This window comes from Limanda limanda, chromosome 17 (assembly GCF_963576545.1).
Source record: "Limanda limanda chromosome 17, fLimLim1.1, whole genome shotgun sequence".
In the NCBI taxonomy this organism is placed as follows: Eukaryota; Metazoa; Chordata; class Actinopteri; order Pleuronectiformes; family Pleuronectidae; genus Limanda; species Limanda limanda.
Genome location: NC_083652.1, coordinates 24,480,083 through 24,495,674, shown reverse-complemented (window position 1 = coordinate 24,495,674; position 15,592 = coordinate 24,480,083). Strand labels below are relative to the sequence as shown.

Sequence of the window (15,592 nt, the reverse complement as noted above, 5' to 3'; positions counted from 1 at the left end):
GAGTGAGGAGCGCAGCTCCGGGAACACCGAGCTTCGAGCGCGGGGCCGCGGTGTGTGTGTGTCCACATCTTTGTGTAGCTCCGGATTAGCCTCGGGATGCTAATGCTAATGCTAGCTGCAAACCTCCAGGAGCCTCGCGGCGGCCGCAGCTGCGGGCGGTGCGTGCGTGCGGTGCGTGCGTGCGGTGTGGATCGACACGTGCGTGTTTAAATCCACGCAGCTGCGTGATTGTGTTTTTATTTGGTTCTGAAACCTTCTCATGGCGGGGGGCGGGGGGCAGGGGGGGGGGGGTGCTAACTAGCCATGTGCTAATGCTAGCGCTAGCTCGGCCGTGTGTGTTTTCACCGTGTTATTCACGCATCGCTCGGCCGGGACGGAGCGGGTCGCTCCGGGTGGTTCCCCGGTGTGGTCCCACCGTGCGGCCGCGTCGTGTGTCCCCGGCCGGACGCCCCCCGGGGCCCGGGGGCAGCCTAGGGGCGTCGGGCTGTGCGAGTGAGAAAGCGACGCTAGCTCGTTAGCATGGGGGAAAATGGCTCGCGGATCGAGAGCCATTTTCCGACGGAGATGGGGTCTCAGTGGAAGCGGCTGATGGCCGCGGGTTCGATTCCCTCTGCGTGCAGCTCCATGTCGGACACGACGCTCCACGCGGCTGCTCGGGGGTCGCACCGCACCCGGGTCCCGGTCCCGGCGCCGGGGCTCGGTGTTTCTCCCGCGGGGAACCGGGGGTCGGGAGGAGGAAATGTCGGCGGCGATGCTCCGCTTTGTCCCGGGGCTGAAGCGAGCGGAGCCGGGCCAAGGTCAGGGAGTCCTGCGGCCCCGGCTCGGCCCGGCTCGGCTCGGCCCGGCCTGATGGAGCGAGCAGCCGGATCCAGCTTCACATGTTTGTGGAGAATCAACGCGTTTCCTGCTGTTTGTGTGAAGCTGTTTACATGAGCAGACAGGACGATGATTGGCTGCTGATCCGAAGAGGATCGATCACATCGTTCAGGCTCGAGTCAGATTGTTTATAACGAACCAGTTTAAATGTTTCTATTCAACGTCGCTCAAACACAAAGTGATCAACCATCGCAGCTCTGATGTGAATATGTTAAAGTGCCACTTTGTGTTAGTGAGATATTTGTCATGTTTTTAACATGCTGATGTTTAAGTCCAGTTTACCCTGAAATTATGGAAATTACAGAATGACACAAACTGTATTTAACAATTAATTATTATCAGGGAATCAGCTACTGATGTGTAATAATACGATTTTTAAAAAATGTGGAAAAAAAGTTAGATGTCTGTCAGTCCAGAAACAACAATGTTCAGTTTATAATTAAATATATTCACATCAGCTGGAGGTATTAAATAATTTTAATTTCAAAAGGTGTGTGTAATAAACATCTTTTCTACATAGTTTATTCTGTGGAATAATAGTTTCCACTGCAAAATACTTTAATCTACACTCTTCCACCTGCAGATTACACATTTGTCACAGTAACTGAATGTGAAGACTTTAAATTGAAAACTGTTATAACATGACGAAAAGCAATTTGTGAATTTTAATCTCTGTTAGGATTAAAATGAAAAGTGTTTCACGTCAAACATCTGGACGATTTGTGATGTCTGGTGTGTCGGACACAACAAGCCTCCAGTAGAATATCACCTGTTGGATTTATGTCAATATCAGATCAGATCAGATATATCAGATGTTTTCGTTGTCATTTGTTCACACGAGAAACAAAGTGAAGTTTCACCTGTCTCTGATCATAATTAAATATGAGCTGAACTCTGTTGCTTTGATCATATCTCCTTTGATATCATTCACAGGAAAATGGTTCTAATGTGTTTCAAGCTTTTCCAGCTCAATGTCTAAATAAAATTCAATATAGAAAATAACCGCATTAGGTGTGATAATAACATTTATACATATATATTTAACATTTTACAATTATCTTGCTTTCTCCAGTTCGTATATTATATAAATATTTAAATCAGAAATATTATTTATCCCAAGTCTCTTCACTGATTCTTTACAATGTTTTTGACATGGACTCCGGAGGATTGTCCTCAGATCTGAGACTTTCTCCGGAGTTTTTCTGTCACACATGAACGATCACCAGCTCGTTCAGGTGAAGCTGCAGCTCACAGAGGCAGAAAGAGCATGAGTCCCACTGCAGACATCATGAATCCCACTGCAGACGTCATGAGTCCCACTGCAGACGTCATGAGTCCCACTGCAGACATCATGAGTCCCACTGCAGACATCATGAGTCCCACTGCAGACATCATTGAGTCCCACTGCAGACATCATGAGTCCCACTGCAGACATCATGAGTCCCACTGCAGACATCATGAGTCCCACTGCAGACATCATGAGTCCCACTGCAGACATCATGAGTCCCACTGCAGACATCATGAGTCCCACTGCAGACACAATGAGTCCCACTGCAGACATCATGAGTCCCACTGCAGACATCATGAGTCCCACTGCAGACATGAGTCCCACTGCAGACATCATGAGTCCCACTGCAGACGTCATGAGTCCCACTGCAGACATCATGAGTCCCACTGCAGACATCATGAGTCCCACTGCAGACATCATGAGTCCCACTGCAGATATCATGAGTCCCACTGCAGACATCATGAGTCCCACTGCAGACATCATGAGTCCCACTGCAGACATCATGAGTCCCACTGCAGATATCATGAGTCCCACTGCAGACATCATGAATCCCACTGCAGACATCATGAATCCCACTGCAGACATCATGAGTCCTACTGCAGACATCATGAGTCCCACTGCAGATATCATGAGTCCCACTGCAGACATCATGAGTCCCACTGCAGATATCATGAGTCCCACTGCAGACATCATGAGTCCCACTGCAGACATCATGAGTCCTATGCAGTATTTTCCCAGAGAATTTTTAGAAGGAAACATGGAAAGTTTCTTGAGAAGGACCGTGTGTGTGTGTGTGTGTGTGTGTGTGTGTGTGTGTGTGTGTGTGTGTGTGTGTGTGTGTGTGTGTGTGTGTGTGTGTGTGTGTGTGTGTGTGTGTGTGTGTGTGTGTGTGTGTGTGTGTGTGTGTGTGTGTGTGTGTGTGTGTCACAGCAGATTAACATGGTGGCCTGGTGTAATCTGGTCCAGATTACAGACGATCTTGTTACAGCTGTCTCAGCCGTTGACTCACTTAAATCACTCTGGTTCTTTGAGCACTGTTGATCTGATTAGTGACTTGTAAGTTGACTCTGTTTGTAGTAACGTGCACTAATGCATCTTAATTATCTCCCAGCTGCAGATTTACCTTTGACTTTATTTATTCTTCAGCAGGTGCATTTGTGTTTCGACCAAATTACACAAATGACTGAATAATAGATGATCTGGATAACAGAGGTTTGAACCTTCACTAGTCTCGCTGGTCAACGACTCAAATGCACAACGATGGATTTTAATTTATCACATCCACAATTTTGTGACACATTGCTCCTTTTTCATGGATTAATATCTGTTTATAGAATCAGTCAGACAAATATGAACTCCCTTTGTTATTCAGAAAGTACTTAAAAAGTATTATAGACTTGTTATTTCAAGTGTGCTGTAATATACAAAATAAGGTTTGTGCTGCACCTGAAGCTTAAAAGGACAAACTCAGACTTCAGCCTTTACTATATCAAGGGGGCCCGGCCTGGCCCCCCTTAGCAGCACCACTGCACTGAGGCCATTACTCCGCAGGTCACAAAGTGACTTGGTTCCTCTGCTGTTTTCTAATCGTCACACTTAGAACTGATCTTTATCAACACCTGCTGAATTCATATTTATGTTCCTGGATTAACGGCGTTGCTTCTTCTGCAACAATGAAGTAAAAACATTGTTTTACGTCGTAATCTGGGGAAAGAACTTCTGTGTGTGTGTTCGTCTCTGTCCCTCTTCACACACAAACTGATAACCACGTGTATTATTTGTATGTTATTAATCGATGATGTTAGATTAGATTAGATTAGATTTCTTTATTTATCCACACAACGGGGAAATTCACTTGTTACAGCAAAATAAGAGAAACAGAATTTAAATAACAGTGCGGAAGCACAATAAAAAAGATCACAATATGTACACAACTAAAAACTACACATAATGAGAGTACAGAAACAAAAACAAAAACAACCTGCAAAACAGACACTGTGCAAAAGCAGGTACTGGGGAGAAAGTGGAATGATGTAAGTGTTATTGTAATAAAAACAAAAATATTATAAGTAATATTGCAACAGTAGTGACCATGATATATCATTGGTCACTTTAGCCTGATGTCCTGACATCTCGTGTTGTGTCGCAGGTTTAATGTGTTTCATAAACTCCAGAGCAATTTAAAAAATCACAAAGTAAACATTCTGTAAGTCCTAATAACTTGTGATACGTCATAGTGTTTATTGTTAAAGTGTAAATTGAGGACATATGCTACAGAGTAAATGACCTTCGTCTGGTCGGAGACCTTCTGACTGTTGGCGGCGGGGGGGGGGGGGGGGGGGCAGAGCGTCACCCTCTTTACACTGTAAACAAAGGTGTGTCCTGCAGAGGGCTGTCAGGTGGGACTGGTGCAGCAAAGGCAACGTGACTCGTGTTGAAATCCTTCAATTAAGATACAATCACACTACGGTGAAAACTCATGCAATGATCTGCTGTTGAAGAGAATAATTTCTTTTCTTCCATCATTACATGATATTACAAAATCAGAATGTCACTCAGTAGAGCTCAGGTAAATTCCCCCTTTTACACCAAGATTACTGAAAATCAGGTCATTTTGACATCATGCTTTATGAGGTAAAAACATCAGCATGTTGAATAATATTTTACTATCTTACATGTTTGAGAATTTATTTTATTTGAGGTATTGTTCTCTGTTAAAATTCTCAGATGAACTTGATTGTTGTTGGTTTTTTTTAAATGTAAAAGCTAAAATGAAGACTCTTAAAGTTTCTGTTTTCTTCTTGTCTTCACAGTGAGACCGACCCTAACAGGGTCACCACCTCCAAGGGTGGGTCCTGATTGGCTGGACCAGCGCTGGTGGCTGCCATCTTTGACCTCCACTGAAGAGCTAAGCCCAACTGTCCCCCCCCCCCCCCTTACATCACTGTTCATTGCTCTGTTGTGAACCGTGAATCCCTCCAACTGATTTGCTTTAGAGTACTATGGCAATGCATGATATGAGTCGTGCCAAGGGATTCCCCTGTAAAGAATGTGATATGGTTTGCCCGAGTACTCCAAGTCTTCTAGAACATATGAAAGCACATTATCAGCAAGAAGAGACCGGACGTTTTGAGTGTGAACAGTGTGGCCGAATTTACAAGCACGCAGCTAGCTTAGCTAATCACAAAAAGTCTCACGAAGTGGGTTCCTTCCAGTGCCCTGTTTGTACCCGTACCCTACCCAACGCTGTAGCTCTGAAGAACCACCTTCGTATCCATACATTGTCTCCCAGTAGTGCGCACACAGAAGAAGAGAGCGAAGAAGTACCTGAAGACGCAGGCCACGACGAGAGGGACTACGGTCTCGCCCAGGACCTTTCCGACGGGTTTGGCCGCTCCCATTTGAATAATAGTGGCATGGGACATAGTGTCCTACAAAGCCACGAAACAGAGGAACACGGTAAAAAAGGCTCCCCTGAATCTGACGACGCTTGGGACAGACCGTTCAAGTGCGATCAGTGTGACAGAACCTACCGGCATCACGGTAGTCTGGTGAACCATAAGAAGTGTCACCAACAAGGAACTTTTAAGTGCTCTGTGTGTTTCAAACAATTCAGCAACCTGGCTGCCCTAAACAGCCACGAGAGGACTCACTCGAAGTTCAAGACTCCCGGGGCATCGATGGTGAGCAGCAGCGGTAGCGGCAGTAGCGGCACTCAGTCGTCCCAGAGTGGAGACACAGCCTCGTGTTTCTGCCACCTCTGCCAGATAGCCCTGCCCAATAAAGCTGATTTTCAGGAGCACATCCTGCTGCACAACACAGCCTCGCCCTCCCTCGGCCTGCCGCGCAGCTTCCCAGGCATCATGCCTCACAATCTGAGTGCAGTTCGATCCCCAGCATACACACCGGCCCTGGGGGACCCCTTGCCTCTGCCACCCCTGCCCACTGAGAAAAGAGGTCCCTATGACCCTATCATGGGCCCCCCAGTCAACAATCCCATCTACACGTGTGCATACTGTGGGGCAGGACACCCAGATCTGGAGACCTTGAAAGTCCACTATTTAACCCATGATCCCCACCCTGGTTCCCATGGGCAGGACGGATCCATCCTCAACTCTGACACACTAAGTTCTGGATCACAGGGCTCAGTATCTTCTCCATCTGGAGGCCGGGTGCCCCAGGCCCATTCTCCAGATGATGGAGAGCGCCGCTTTAAGTGTGGAGAGTGTGGAAAAAGTTACCGGCATGCAGGAAGTCTCGTGAACCACAAACGTTGCCATCAGACAGGCCACTACCAGTGCACCATCTGCTGTAAGCAGTACCCTCACCTGGCAGCATTACACAGTCACCTACGAAGCCACAAGGGACGTTCCTCAAACCAGCCTATCAATAACGACAGCAATGACTGGCTATCTCCAGAGCCACTAACTCTGGACTCCCAGCAGAGCTATGTCCAGGAAGGCAGTGGTGCCACCACTCCAATCTCACTGCCGGGGAATCTCGGTGATGCTGCCCACTTTGTACCAGATGGTGGTCACAGCAGTGGGTTGGACTCTCTTGAGTTTCATGATCGTTTTGATGGCAGCTCACTTTCCCAGAGCAACTCAGCACACCGTCAGGCTGACAGACATGTGTGTGCTGACTGTGGTGAGATGTATGGAGATGTATCAGGCATCAAGTCACACATGTGTCCCCGCCATGGCCAGCAACCACAGCAACAAGGCAACATGTCCAATGGTTTTATGGGGAACATGAACTATCACGGCTCTAGTGGAACCTCATTGCCTGCTGGAAGTTCCAGTAACTTGAAAGAAGGTGGCAGCCAACGACAGTACTCCCAAAGCGGAGGAAAGAGAATGGGGAACAGTGACAAAGGTGACGAGGATGATGGAGAAGTGTATCAGTGCTCTGTGTGCGGTAACCACTATGCCAGTCTCCGAGCTCTTAGGAGCCACTTGCGTAGCCATGCCAACAACCCAACAGCACCAGGACCTTCCAACCTGGAACAGGATTGGAGAATGATCTGCTCTACTTGTGGCCAGAGCTTCTCAAGGAAGCAAGACCTCCTGAATCACCAGCTGGTCCATGGCCCCCAAAGGCCAGATGGCCAGCAACAGAGTATTGGAAGCACCTCAGCTAATGGCAATGACAAGTTGGATGGGCGCAACCACATTTGTGTTGACTGTGGCATGTTTTTCGCTGACCGCCACCACCTAATCACCCACCTGTGTCCTGGTAAGAATCGGGCCAGTTCACTGAGCAAGCAGGGCCTGAATGGAGCCAAAGGGATGTCTGGAGGAGATGGCGTTGGTGGTGGGGTTGCTGGGGGGAGCCGTGATGTTGGTGGTGATGGACGCAGGCCTATGGTTGACCAAAGTGACAAGCCCCACAAGTGTGACCAGTGTGGACGAGGATACAGACACCCCTGCTCACTGCTCAACCACAAGAAGTCACATAAAACTGGTGTTTTTCGCTGCTTGGTTTGTCAAAAACGCTACTACAACCTGCTGGCTCTCAAGAATCACCAAAGGACCCACTTTGACCTGAAAAGGTAGGTCCCTGATTTTTGGCAATTTTCTGTCAAATCTTGTACATTTTAAAGACAATGCAAATTTTTACCAATATATGAAGAAATGTTTGGAATGCTATCTGAGTTTGAAATTAGGGCAAGAAAGGTTTTAGTTACACTTTATGACAAGTTGATGAGTTAAGTTGTAGCTGTGGTTTGTACTGAATTCCAAAACAAAAGACATGTCCCACAACTGTTGATAAATATTGGACACTTTATTCTTTGGACACTGAACAACTGCTGTGTTAACCATGTCAATCATTGTGTTGAGTTAAATTTAATTCAATCTTGATTTATTTTAGATTTGTATTTTTTCTGAAGGCTGTCTGCCACGGTAAAGATTCAGATTAGATTACATTCTGCCAACTCCATAAGGACTTTGACTTGTCGGCTAAAGTTAATAAAATAATAGCCTCCACAAAGAGTCACATTAAATATCACTTCTAACAGGATATTGGTTGAATATAATTGTTTTCTTATTTCTATTGTTTTTTCTTCCTGTCTACCCTAACCCTGCTGCAGGCACAAGTGTGAAGAATGTGGCAAGGCTTTCAAGATCCAAAAGCAGCTGATTAACCATCTGCGTCTCCACGAGGAGCATCGGGCCAAAGGTCTCGTCCGGACTGGCCCCAACGGCTCCCGCTTCCAGCAGGCAGGCCCATCTCAAATGCAGTCTATGAGAGGAGAGTCATCGAAGGGCCAGGGAATGGGTGTCAAGTACAGCCATCAAGGGTTCAAGAAACCCTACTCTTCAGCTGGAACTTCCAGACCTCAGAAGTTTGACCCTTCTGAAAGTGGACGGCGGCCTTTTGCCTGTGAAGAATGTGGAAAGACGTACCGACATGCAGGCAGCCTAGCCAATCACAAGAACCTTCACAAAATTGGAGAGTACCACTGCAATGTTTGCAACTCTACGTACCCCAACAGGCTGGCAATGAAAAACCATCTACGTCTCCACTTTGCCCAGAAGAAGCATAACTGCCAAGAGTGTGGGAAGGGCTTCCGCACTCAGAGACAGCTAGCTACCCACTCTACAGCTGGCCTGTGCAAAGGCCCGCAGGGCCCTGGGGCCCAGATGGATTTTGAGTGCGATGGCTGTTGTGAAGGCTTTGCTACGGCTGATGAGCTTGCAGCCCATGACTGCCCAGCCCAGCACCTGCCTTCGTCCTCCTCCACCAACAGTTCCACCAACATCAGCATGGAGAGAAGTTCTGTTGACCTGGACTCTGATGAGAGACCCTACGCCTGTGACCTGTGCAGTTGCGCCTACAAACATGCAAGCTCCCTGCTGAACCACAAGCACACCCACAAGACAGGAAACTTCCGGTGCAACTTCTGCGACAAGCCCTACACTAACTACATGGCGCTGCGGAACCATATGCGCATCCACACACAACGGAAGAAGCACATCTGCCACACATGTGGAAAAGCCTTCCGGCTGGCCAGGTTCCTCCGCAACCATCAGAAAGTCCATGAGGAGGGTGCTACCCCCTTCGGCTGCCCCAGCTGTGGGAAGAGTTTCCAGGGGAGGTCCGGTCTGGCCAGGCATCGCTGCGGGGAGAATCAGGTAGGCATGGAAGTCAGGAGGAAGGCCACTGCACCCACGGGAGAGGGCGAAGAATGTCGGTACACGTGAGTTCTCGTCAGTTGTTGGTGATTCTTCGAATTTTAAAAAAGTAGTGAAGATAAATTTAGATCTCTACATGTCTATTACAGGTATATGATCTCCAATCCGGCTTCCTTGGGACCATACACGTGCCGGAATTCGGATTTTTCTGAAGTTTGGACAAATTGAATTAGTGGAGAGACCAGATAAGTCAACCCCGTTTGCTTTCAGTTAGCATATATCACACACTCAAGTTTTTTAGGGTTCCTACAATCAAACATTACATGTTTAATGTTTTCATGCTGTTTTCTTAGCACATTTTGTCACAGATTTGTAGAATTGTTTGTGTAGCACATTAGCAAAATCTTAAGCATTGATGTTGTGTGTTCCTCACTCTTGCTCTGATGTTGACTGTAGTTTTTGATTTGTGTGTTTGTTTTCTTTAGTTAGAATAAATATACTGGCCATTTGTTAGCCTATACGCTACAGTATTGTGATGGGACATTGCGATTGTCTTGGCAAATTGAAGTCACAGGGAGGATTAGGAAGTATTTGGAGCTAGCTGCACTGCACATGTCTAGAGGTTCATGGATTCTTTACTGCTGCACAATTGCTGCACGCAACAACAGTCAGTCATGATTGAGGTTCTTCGGGTATGTTTGATTGGTTTGCATCTTATATTCAGAACTAGTAATCACCCAAAAGAAGGTGGTGAAGTGTCAGGAAATTGTTCTCAGTTGTGAAAGAAGCTGTTTGAAGCTTGTATTCATTTGTGCAGTGCAGGGAGCAGCAGATACCTCCCAGTTCCCTCCGTGAATCCCACCACGTCCGTAGTTTCTCCCATGTTCCTTCCTTCCTCACCCACCGGCAGCCCTCTCCCTACGACCTTTCTAGCAATCATAACTTTAATTGGTACACCACTTTGTTATAGTCTTCTTTAAAAGCTGAAAGCCGGATTTCAGATCATATACCTGTATGTACAACATCTTAGATGATGACTAGTTAAAATGTTTCAGTGATTCTGAAAAATAAAGTGGTAACCAGTAACCTGAGATTAATCTGGCTAGAATAATGAAAACAAACAACCGCCTTCCGTTGCTAATCTCTTTTTCTTTCCTTCTGGCCCTCCTCCCCCTCCTCCCCCCCCCCTCTTGTTTTATGTCTTTGTATCTGCACAGATGTGATCAATGTGGCCGCTCCTACCGCCATGCCAGCTCCCTCCTCAACCACAAGAACACCCACACCGTCGGCATCTACCACTGCGCTGTGTGCCTCAAGACCTATTCCAACCTGCTTGCCCTGAAAAACCACCGCCGGATCCACTCTGAGACCCGGCGCCACCGTTGCCATGATTGTGGCAAGGCTTTTCGTGTTTCCTCCCAGCTCTACAACCACCGCCGAGTCCACCAGAAGCAACGGGAACTGACATGCCGGTCCTGCCAACGAGCCTTTCCTACACAGTCCAGCTTCAGACTCCACATGGAGATCACCCACGGCCAGACACCACAGCCCCGCCAGCCCAGAGCCCAGCAGCCCCGACCAGGGGGCTCCCAGGAGTTGGGCTGGGGGTCAGGCCTGGACCTCACCTTGATGCAAGAGCAAGGACTCAACCCAGGCAGCGTGGCCAAAGCCCGCAGTCGTGGGGGCAGCAGTGAGGTCATTAAGTCCCATGTCTGTGACCAGTGTGGGCGGTCCTACCGCCACGCCAGCTCCCTCCTGAACCACAAGAACAGTCACAAGACTGGAACCTACTTCTGCAACTCCTGCCAGAAGGAGTTCCCCAACCTGATGTCCCTCAAGAACCACCGTCGGATTCACACAGAGCCCAAACGCTACCAGTGCCCGGACTGTGGCAAGTCCTTCCGGGTGTCCACACAACTCATCTGCCACCGCCGCATTCACACCAAGGAGAAGCCGTTCTCCTGCCAGCACTGTGACAAGTGCTTCTCCTCCAAGTCCAACCTGAGGCACCACATGAAGGTGCACTGGAGCGGCTCAACGGCGCCCCCTCCCATGGCCATGGGTGCGCCCAACTTCCTGGGTATGCCCGGTGGCCCATTCATATAAGCTGTGGGTTGAGTGGGGGAGGGGGCGGGACGGTTGGTGGTGGGGGTCAAATTGGGGGAGGAGGGGGGGCAGTCACATGCAAAGGTTTCTGGAGGTGCCAACACTGCTCTTCCTCCTGCTCATGCTCCTCTTCCTCATCTCCATGTGTGGCTGTGGTGTGTGAGTGAAAGACATTGTGTGTCAGTCCTGCTCCTACATGACGTGAACACACACACACAAAGTGGACGCCACACACACACTCACTCTGACACTCGGCTGAAATGGAAGACGTGCACATACACTCAGTTGCTCACACGTCTGTAGTATCTCTAAACTTCTCGAGCCGAGGCTAATTCACGGATGTTCCCAGAAGGCCATGCGACTCTCAGAAGGACTGACTGACGGGGGGGCAGGGGGGGGGCAGGCTCATGGACTGCAGACAGACATGATGTAGTTTTTATCAGCTGCATGGACTTCACTACGCCTCCCTCCTGCATGTTGCCCTCTAACACTGAGCTGCTTCCTCGCTCTGGAACATCAACGAGGATTTTGGCCACAGACCCTGAGCTGAGTCCAGACTGATCCGGACTGATCCAGACTGATCCAGACCAGCTTGTGAACTCTGAGTCCTGTGACTGTTTGACAGACTGAGCTGCTGTGAGGGTCTGATGCCTTCGTTTCTAATGGGACATCGTGTCCGTCTCAGTGTCTCGAGTCAACCGGTGTCAGTGTTGTTTCTGATAAAGTTTGTGGGGAGTTTTTTTCTCGATGGAATTTTCTCTTGTTGCCTTCGTCACAATGTTTTTAATCCATATTCTGACCGATGTGGTCCGAACCCAGTCCGGACTGATTTTATCCTAGTGACCGATGTGTGGATGCAGAGGAGGTTCTTGTAAAGTTTGGCTTCGTTCTCTTTTGTCCCTGATTGGTTTGACAGCGACGACTTGTGTGAGTTTTTCTGGTTGAAGAGAAGAAGCTCTGGTCTGTGTGGGTCTGCTGTAACTGTATGTGTGTGTTTGATGAGCTTCATGCTTTCGCAGCTTCCACGTTCACCAGCTCCCGACGCCTCATTCTCACGTCTGGGTTTCACAGCAGGAAGTCATTCGGCTTTGACAGAGCAACTTTTACATGATGTCACTGCAGCGATTGTGTTTGACGTGATTTTCTGCTTCGAGCTGTTGACTGTAGTTGAGTAGAAAATAACCCCGCCTCCATTCCACAGGAAGCCAAACGCTGCGTTGCTGTAACGTGAGGGAACATTTTCATGTAGACGAGGTTTTCCCGCTAAGCTGCAGAACGACTCGAGATTATAGGTAGCTGTGGGCGGGGCCACGTCACCGATCAGAAAGATCGTTGTTTTCCGAGCTTCTCTCACGGATGGTGTAAAGGTAAACTAGCTCAATCCGGTTCTTACTGTGCGTACACTGAGGTTAGTCGCCACGCTGTGAGGATGATGATGTTTGTTAATAAAGGGAAACCCCCGAGATCCTGGGTCGTATCTTCTGTGTTGTCAGTGTAAATGATTGACGGGGACAAATCTGGAAGACTGATCGAGCTGCTGTGATGTCATCAGGGCTGAACCAATGACAGGTGGGACACGATGGCCCCGTTTGATGACATCACAGCAGCTGGTTAACCCTTGAATCATTTACAACGACAACATGGAAACATGGCGGCGGCTCAGCTCTGAGTCGGCTGGGGGGAGCTTCAGGTCTCTGGTCTGTTTCTCCGACTTGTTACGATACGACGTGAAGCGGCAGCTGGACGAGGAAGTGATGACGACAGGAAGCTGTAAATGTGTTGTGTTGTTGTAATCTGACCTTCATGACCTCTGTAATACGAAGGAAAAAAGACGACAGATCATTGTAGTAATGCATTTATTTATATTATCCTCATATTATTATCATTAACACGTGTAATGGACGGCACTAGTCTTTAGGATGTGAGTTTAGAGCTTTGTTGATGTATCACCCCCCCACCCCCCCCCACCCCCATCCCTCTGTTCTGTGGAGATGACAGAACCGTTGATGGACACTGAGACTGAAGATTTAAGGAACTAGAACGTCAGAATGGAAAGTGTTTTTTTACCCAGTGATGTTGTGACACCCTCGGTCAAAGCTTCCCATCATCCCTTTCTTCCATATTTATCTCTTCTTGCCCCCCCACCCCCGTTTCACAGAAATCAAACTGGCGTTGAAAAGGGACGACTTGGTGATTCTCAGTCCTCATCATTTGAACCTTTTTTATGTTTCATGGTAACCTCTTGTATTTATTGATGTTATTTTCTCCCTTTTATTTAAACTCGTTTTTGACTCTGTGTTTGAATCCAGTCTGTCAGCGTTTCACCAGCACTGGTGCTAGTTTGAAAAAAGATGAAAAGTCAAAGCCGTGCAGTGACCGTCAAGTGCTGTAGGAGTCATGTGATCTAGACACAGAAATAACTGTACATTCTCTATTTTTATTTTTAAGTTTGCTTCCTTCACCATGTTTGATTTTATTTTTAAATATACAGTTTTCCCAGCCTGCATTTAAATAGTTTTTAGAGAAGAAAAAGAAAACGTTTGGTTTGGAACTATAACCCTTTTTTTACTTTAAGTTCTAACTTTTGGTTTCCATGCATATATGTAACGCTTATTATACACTTTTATAAACTATGTTTTGATAATTCATTTCTTAACAGAAGAACTTGTCCATATACTATAACCCTTACTGCTGAGTACTGAAAATAAATAGCTGAAAAAACCCCAGAGTGTTTTCAATGCTCTTCAGTGGTCACTTTATTAGGTACAGCTGGTCACTAACACAGATGACCTTTAACCTCCGACCTTTAAATTCTGTCCACACAGTGATGAACTGCTGCTGTTTAGTTTAGAAGTTATTAAACCTATAGACTGTATATAAAGATCATCAGTGACTTTATATAAATAGGATCAGTGACTGTATATAAAGATGATCAGTGACTGTATATAAATAGGATCAGTGACTGTATATAAATAGGATCAGTGACTGTATATAAATAGGATCAGTGACTATATAAATAGGATCAGTGACTGTATATAAAGAGGATCAGTGACTGTATATAAAGATGATCAGTGACTGTATATAAAGATGATCAGTGACTGTATATAAAGATGATCAGTGACTGTATATAAATAGGATCAGTGACTATATAAATAGGATCAGTGACTGTATATAAATAGGATCAGTGACTATATAAATAGGATCAGTGACTGTATATAAAGATGATCAGTGACTGTATATAAAGATGATCAGTGACTATATAAATAGGATCAGTGACTGTATATAAAGAGGATCAGTGACTGTGAACTCTTGGCGATCTTAAACTTTCTTCTCTCTCAGATTTGAGTCCGGTGACGTCTCCCATTGGTTCCCGGAGCTTCCCCTGTGGTCAGTGTGGGCGGTCCTACCGCCACGCCAGCTCCCTCCTCAACCACAAGAACAGTCACAAGACTGGAACCTACTTGTGCAACTCCTGCCAGAAGGAGTTCCCCAACCTGATGTCCCTCAAGAACCACCGTCGGATTCACACAGAGCCCAAACGCTACCAGTGTCCTGACTGTGGCAAGTCCTTCCGGGTGTCCACAGCGCTCGTGTGCCACCGCCGCCTCCACACCAAGGAGAAGCCGTTCTCCTGCCAGCACTGTGACAAGCGCTTCTCGTCCCGGTCCAACCTGAGGCACCACATGAAGGTTCACTGGAGAGGACTGCCGCTGTCCAGAGGGACGTCGTCCGCCTTCCTCACCGTCCCCTCCAGATCCTTCCAGACATGATGTGTCCCGACCCGGTGACCTGGTGACCCGGGGACACGACCACGCACCTCATCACGGCGCCTGGAGGCCGGGAATCTGACCTCTGCTCAAAACTTCATGTTGAAATATATACAATCCAATTTATGTCTGAAAACATCACAGGATTTGTGCGGAAACGAGTTTTGGTTCCAGGTTGTTTTAACCAACAGTAAGAAAACATAATTATGAATCTTTAATGTTTGCATTAGATCCAACTTACCCCTTTGAGCAAAGCTGTGGGTCCGTAAAACACCTAAATATTCAAACACTAAAACGTAGAACTTTCAAATTAAATAAAAGCAAAAGGCCAAAAAAAATTCTATCAGTAGAGATCTAAGAAGCAGGAGGCGGAGCCTGTAGAGCAGCAGGAGGCGGGACCTGACGTATAAACTCTGCTG

At 47.2% G+C, this 15,592-nt stretch overlaps 1 protein-coding gene across 1 annotated transcript; it reads left to right on the top strand.

Annotated features, from left to right (window-relative positions):
* Positions 1-5,088: 5,088 nt before the first annotated feature.
* On the top strand, positions 5,089-15,208 carry si:dkey-89b17.4 (zinc finger protein 646). The gene is made up of 4 exons (XM_061090045.1): positions 5,089-7,715; positions 8,256-9,365; positions 10,518-11,380; positions 14,746-15,208. The coding sequence occupies exons 1-4, from the start codon at positions 5,167-5,169 to the stop codon at positions 15,174-15,176; spliced, it is 4,953 nt and encodes a 1,650-aa protein (XP_060946028.1). The 5' UTR covers positions 5,089-5,166; the 3' UTR covers positions 15,177-15,208.
* Positions 15,209-15,592: the final 384 nt, after the last annotated feature.